Below are 5,675 nucleotides of genomic sequence, written 5' to 3'. Positions count from 1 at the left end.
ACCCTGAGCCACTGGGCTCGCCCCACAGGGTCACCGGGCTCGCCCCACAGGGTCACCGGTCTGTCCCACCAGGGACACCGGTCTGTCCCACCAGGGACACCGGGCTCTCCCCGCAGGGACACCGGCGCTCCCCACTGCCCCGTTTTTCTGCCCAAAGCGGGTTCCAGGTTTCGTCCGCAGCATCTCCAGGGCCCTCCTTGGAGAAGCGGACACCTGAGGCTAAGGGCGCAGGCTGAGGAGAGGGAGATTGGCGATGCCATGGTTCCCTCTCCCCCATCAGATTTATACTTTTTCCTCGAGGGCCAAGAGCTGTGCTGGGTGTTTCCAAAGTCTCTGCTGAACTTTGGAAGACTGTGAGCCCAGAGCCCGGGCTGCAGAGCGGATCTCCCAAGTCCCTTAGCAGCAAAGTGCTTAAATGCGCTTTTACAGCCCACGGGAGAGCCCGCGGGGAGCAGAGATCACTCACAGCCGGCGGTGCCAGTGCCCGGAGCTCTGGGGCTTGTTTGCATTGGCGTTGCCAGTTTCCATCTTGTGTCTTTACGGGCCTCATCTATGATTTTACTGGGCTTTTTACTGTCTGCACTCAGAGTTTCCTCCCCCCGGGGCAGAGGTGGGGACATGGGGGATCGCTGCCGAGCCCTGACCCTGCCGCTCCCGGGACGGCTCCGTGGTGCTGGGCTCCGTGTTTGGGCTCACAGAGGCTGGATTTGCTGCTCTGCAGGGTCTGCTCTGGTGCTCTGGTCCTGCAGGCTTTAAAGGCAACAAGAAAAGCTGCCGGTGATGCAGCACCGTTTAATGATGCCATTTATGGTGGCTTTTTTATTTAGTTAATGCAGATGAAGAGGCTCTGCGGTCTTGCCTGTTCCTTGATATTGCACATCTCTATGTTTTATGCTTAATTATTTTGTATCCTGCAAACAAATGTTTAACTGAGACCTTAAGGTCTTCAAGAAGGTCTGGGAATTCTTTGGATAAGATACTATTCAGGACAGGTATTTCAGAAGGAGTCATTTTCTCCTTTTTGTTTTGAGACTTTCTGAGGAAAGCAGCATTGTCAGGGAATGCCATTTCTACAGAGTGCTTCTGTCTCCATGATGCATCTCCAGTGATACTTTATTTATTCTAGCAAAGGGTGATAGCTTCCCAGCTGGTCAGCATGGTTAGGAGAGACTTGAGACCTGATTCTTGCTTCTTCAGCTTTCTGGTGAGTATTTCTGGTTTGTTTTTTTGTTTTGTTTTGTTTTGTTTTGTTTTGTTTAATTCTGGGTATTTGAGATAATATTAATGTTTCTCTGTGTGTTACAACACATCCTCTCCACCAGGTCGGTCTGTCCAGGAGTCTCCTTGCCTTTGCAGCCCTTGCCAAGAACCAGACTTCTCAAGGTTAGTGTTTTTATCAGCACTCTCTACGTGTTTTACAAGCAATATCCAGCACAGAGAAAAAAAAGGTGTCTGGTGGTGCAAACAAAGGTAAAGAAACTTTTTCTGTTGCCCTGTTTTGTGCCTAAAATGCTGTTTGCAGAGCTGGTATTTGCCAGGCTGTTTGCCCAGCTGCTGCTCTGTGCCCCACTGCAACTGCAAACCAAACAGATTATTTTGTGCCTGAAAATTGCATCTGCAAGTGCAGAAGCTGGGATGAGCTTTTTGGGGATAAAGCAAGTAAAGTTATTTTTGCATAGCTGCTTTGAACAAGCTTTTCCAATTCCTGGGCATAGCAGAGTGAGCTTTTCCTTTGTGCTGAGCTGAGCATGGTGTGTGTGTCCCACAGGGGTGTGCCCAGCTCCAGCGCTGGGCAGAGGGCAGTGCCAGCACCCCTCAGTTCAGGTCCCATGTGGTCTGGGCTCTGTCACACTGAGCCCAAGGGCTGCACGGGGACATGAGCTCCTGCCAGCAGCTCCCCCAGGGTGCACGAGGCAGGGCTTTCAACCGTGGGCTGCTGGAGAGGCTTTCTGTTTCCCCAGGCTGTGTGTGTCTTCCTCCAGGGTTTGCTCCTCTCACAATTGAGACCCCAAGACACACGTATGCCTATGTGGGCACTGCTCTGGACTGGTGGCAAGCTGACAGGTACTGTGAGCAGCACTTTGCCCAGCTGCTCCTGGAACCCCAGGACAGCGAGCAAGGCTCCTTCAGCAAGCTGCTGCAGTCCCACCACATCAGAGGCTCTGTCTGGCTAAAGGAAAGGGACAGTGTGCTGCACAAAACAAAGAGGAGACGTGAGTATAAGTGTTCATGGGCTATTGAGAGATGTTTTCAAACTGAAAAATATGACTGGAGAAGTTGTCCCTTGGTTTTTTTTATTGTCACTTTATTTGCCTATTCTTCTTCCTTTCTGCTGACTGAAATTTCTCCTTCTAGGTGGCCACACTGTCCCAGTCCTGGTATTCAGGGACAAAACAGACACAAAATATGTGAAGGTGCTCTCTGACTTCCCGGCCCTGCCTGCTGTCACAGCCTGTGCCCACCTGCAGTGGGACACCAGGAGCCAGGACATTGCCACCATCTTCTCCTACGCCGTGCCTGCTTTCATCAACGAGTTCCAGCTGCGTGGCTTTGTGGATGAGGAGGGCTTTGTTCGGTTTGCTCTCATTGTCCACGGGCACCATTCCCCCTACCTGCCCGTGTTCCGTGCTGATGGGCAGTGGCATCACTTCTGTGTGACCTGGCAGCAGGAGAACGGGACCTGGGCCATCTATGCCGATGGGAAGAGGAGGGCAGCAGCCAGTGGTTTGTGCTCCGTGGGACCCTCTGCCCCCCAGGCCATCTCTGGCCAGGGCACCTTCATCATTGGGCAGGACCAGGATTCCCTGGGGGGCACCTTCAGGGCAAAGGAGTCCTTCAGCGGGAACATCACTGACTTGCACATCTGGCACAGAGTCCTCAGCGCCGAGCACATTGAGAAAGTTCGCTCCTGCTGGGTGGTAGAGCAGGACCTGCTTTTCGGGTGGAGCTCCAATGCCCTGCAAGTGGAGAGCACTGTCCAGACAGTGGCCACACAGCTTCTTTGCCCAGGTAAGTCTCAGAATCCTCGTGGCCACTATCCTGGCTCTGCAGGCACAGCCCAGAGTGTTTGTTGTGCCAGGGCTGTGGATTACTGCAGGAAAGGCGATGCCTGCTGGGGATGGCGTGTCCCTGGGAAACCCTTCTGTCTGTGTGTGTTTCCACAGGGCCTGTGGAGGAATGCAGAGTTCTGGAAGTTGGCAGCAGTGGATTCAGTTATGTATCTTGTTTGCAGCCTTTGCCTTTCATCTGTCACTACAGCAAGGGTACAGCATCTGTTAGTTATTCATGCCTTGCTTCAAACACGCACTCCTGGAGGTCCTGGCTGGGCTGCTGGCCAGGGATGGGGAGGCCCCTGCTCTGCAGGGGTCACATGCAAAACCCTCTGGGGCTGGCACTTTGCTCCAGCTGCCTGCCCTCTGGCAGGGGGTTTGGCTCTTCCCCAGCTGGGCTGGGCAGGGGTGGCACACCCTGCATGGCTCCTGGGCGCAGGGCTGTCAGTGCCTCCCCATCCAGGCATTCCCAGACTCCTTGGCCAGGGGAGCATGGGGAGAGGCAGAAAGGGAGTGTGAAACTGTCTCTCCAGAGGGGATCTTGTGCTAAAAATAAAATGCAGCTGTGAAGTCTCCTTGTCCTGCCTGTCCTGCAGACTTAGCCACCATCTGAGGACCATTGCCCAGGCTTTGAACGTGGCATGTGTTAACCACACTGTGGGACACCTCAGCAGTGGTTCTGGTTCTGGTTTGTCCCCAGATGCATACTGGCAGCTGAAAAGAGCTCAGCTGGAGTCCAGCCACGCGCTCGCCAGCCGTGTGAACACCCTTGCAGTGAGGACTGTGGTGAGTCCTGCAGCCCCAGCAGGGGCAGCTGGCGCCTGGAGCAGGCAGGAGCTGCTGGGGTGGGCATGTTGGCACCTAGAGCTGTTTGAGGTCACTTTGCAGCAGCTCTGCCCAGGACCTTTCCTGAGCTGCTGTTGGAGATTGTGACCAACACAGCTGTAGTTTCTGCTGTGATCAAACAAGAAGTGTTGCTTCAGATTGACTCATTACACTGAGATGGGAGTCTGGACAAGAGCTCCTCTCCCCCAGGATATTCCTGTTGGCCAGACAGGTCCTGGTGCCAGCAGGGGCATGCAGGGCATTGCCAAGGCACAGCTGAGGATCAGGGAGAGTCAGGGCTCTGCACTGAACTAAATAATCTTCTCCATGACAGATTCCTGACAGTGTCTTCTCGAGTGGTGTGCAAGACATGAACTTCTCTGTGGCTCTTGATGCTCTGGATATCTTGGCAGCTGTTCTGAGAGAAGGGGAAGTGCCTGTGCTTGAGCCATCTGACCTCCTTGCAGTCCTTCAATTACTAAAGCAAGTTTCAGATTTGGAAATCCAGGAGGGAGACGAGCTGGAGATGCTGGAGCAGTTGGGCCAGTATTACATGGAAGTAACTGAGTTAATTCTGGAAGAGCAGAACACTGGGACGTGGTCACTGATCAGCCAGGTACTGCTGTCACCAGTGTGGTGCTGTGTGCCTCACCTGCTCCTCCTTGGCCTGCTGCACCTCCACGGGCTCTCGTGCTGTCCTCGAGTCTCAACTTCTCTTTTTTTGTTCTGCCAAGGACCAAACATTTAAGGGAACTCTTGTGAGCCAGGGAAAGGGAGGGCTGAAGGTGCAGGTGCTGATTTCCATCACTCTCTCTGCCTTTGCAGGTTATCAGGGGGCCCATGGCTGTGGTTGAGCTCTGTGACAGAGTGGTGTCACTCTTGGTCCCACTGCTGACCAGAGAGAGGACAAAGATCACGATCCAGCATGGCAATATTGGTGAGTGGCACTGGAGGGCATCTCGCCAAGACCCAGATCAGTCACCCTGTCTGGTTCCCAGCCCAAATCCATTCCTGGCTCCTCTGCTCCTCTGGCTCAGCTCTTGCCAGCCCTGCAGCCTGCTCTGCATTTCCTCTGTGCAGAGTGTCACAGTGTGAGGGCACCTCTCAGGCTGTGGATTGCAAGAGCATTGCAAGAAGCCTTTGGCCATTTGAGCAGCTGAGCCCAGGTGCTCCTGGTTAGCACAGAAAGGGACCTGCCTGCTGCTGCTGCTGCTGCTGTGGGTCCTGGCTGGCCTTGGCTGGGATGGCAGTGTCCCTGGGGTACTTTGCTGTAGCAGTGGCTCTGGAGGAAGGCTGAACCCTGGTTCAGCACCTGATGTTGCCTTGCACAGGGATGGAGGTGAGGGAGCTGGAGCTGAGTGAGCAGCAGCTGAGTGGAGAGGCCTACGTGGTCCAGACCCCTGAGAAGGGCAGGCACGACCTCATTGAAGTTCCTGCAGAAGAAATGCAAAGGCTGAAATCCAGAGGTTTGTAACCACACTTGAGCTCCCCCTGGCACCTCTGCATGGCCTCCCTTAGCGGCACAAACTCCTTCCCTTGGCCACGTGAGGTCTGGAGAAGCGTGGGGAGGGGACACTCCTGGTGAAGGGAGATGGGCCGTGGGGGAGAGGTTCTGTGCAGCCCCTCCAGAGACACAGCTCCGAGCTCAGGGGGTTCTGGACCCCGAGCATCACCCCCAGGGGAGGGCAGGGGTGTCCAGCGCTGCCCTGTGCCCTGTCCCTGTGCCCTGTCCCTGTCCCTGTCCCTGCAGGTCTGCACAGAGTCACAGTGAAGAACATGTGGTTTGGCTACGGCTCCCCG

General features: G+C 54.8%; 1 protein-coding gene across 1 annotated transcript in view; it reads left to right on the top strand.

The window, feature by feature from the left end:
* Positions 1 to 5,675, top strand: part of ADGRD2 (adhesion G protein-coupled receptor D2) — a 21,715-nt gene that overhangs the window by 611 nt on the left and 15,429 nt on the right. The window contains exons 2-11 of the mRNA XM_031057269.1: positions 1,127 to 1,204; positions 1,323 to 1,383; positions 1,983 to 2,213; positions 2,356 to 3,009; positions 3,165 to 3,263; positions 3,751 to 3,836; positions 4,210 to 4,491; positions 4,701 to 4,812; positions 5,207 to 5,341; positions 5,626 to 5,667. Coding sequence (XP_030913129.1) covers positions 1,157 to 1,204; positions 1,323 to 1,383; positions 1,983 to 2,213; positions 2,356 to 3,009; positions 3,165 to 3,263; positions 3,751 to 3,836; positions 4,210 to 4,491; positions 4,701 to 4,812; positions 5,207 to 5,341; positions 5,626 to 5,667 — 1,750 coding nt within the window. The 5' untranslated portion in view covers positions 1,127 to 1,156. The remainder of the gene's footprint in view (positions 1 to 1,126; positions 1,205 to 1,322; positions 1,384 to 1,982; positions 2,214 to 2,355; positions 3,010 to 3,164; positions 3,264 to 3,750; positions 3,837 to 4,209; positions 4,492 to 4,700; positions 4,813 to 5,206; positions 5,342 to 5,625; positions 5,668 to 5,675) is intronic.

This window comes from Geospiza fortis, unplaced genomic scaffold (assembly GCF_000277835.1).
Source record: "Geospiza fortis unplaced genomic scaffold, GeoFor_1.0 scaffold27, whole genome shotgun sequence".
NCBI lineage: Eukaryota > Metazoa > Chordata > Aves > Passeriformes > Thraupidae > Geospiza > Geospiza fortis.
The sequence above is the reverse complement of the archived record's forward strand: the minus strand, read 5'-3'. Positions and strand labels throughout refer to the sequence as shown.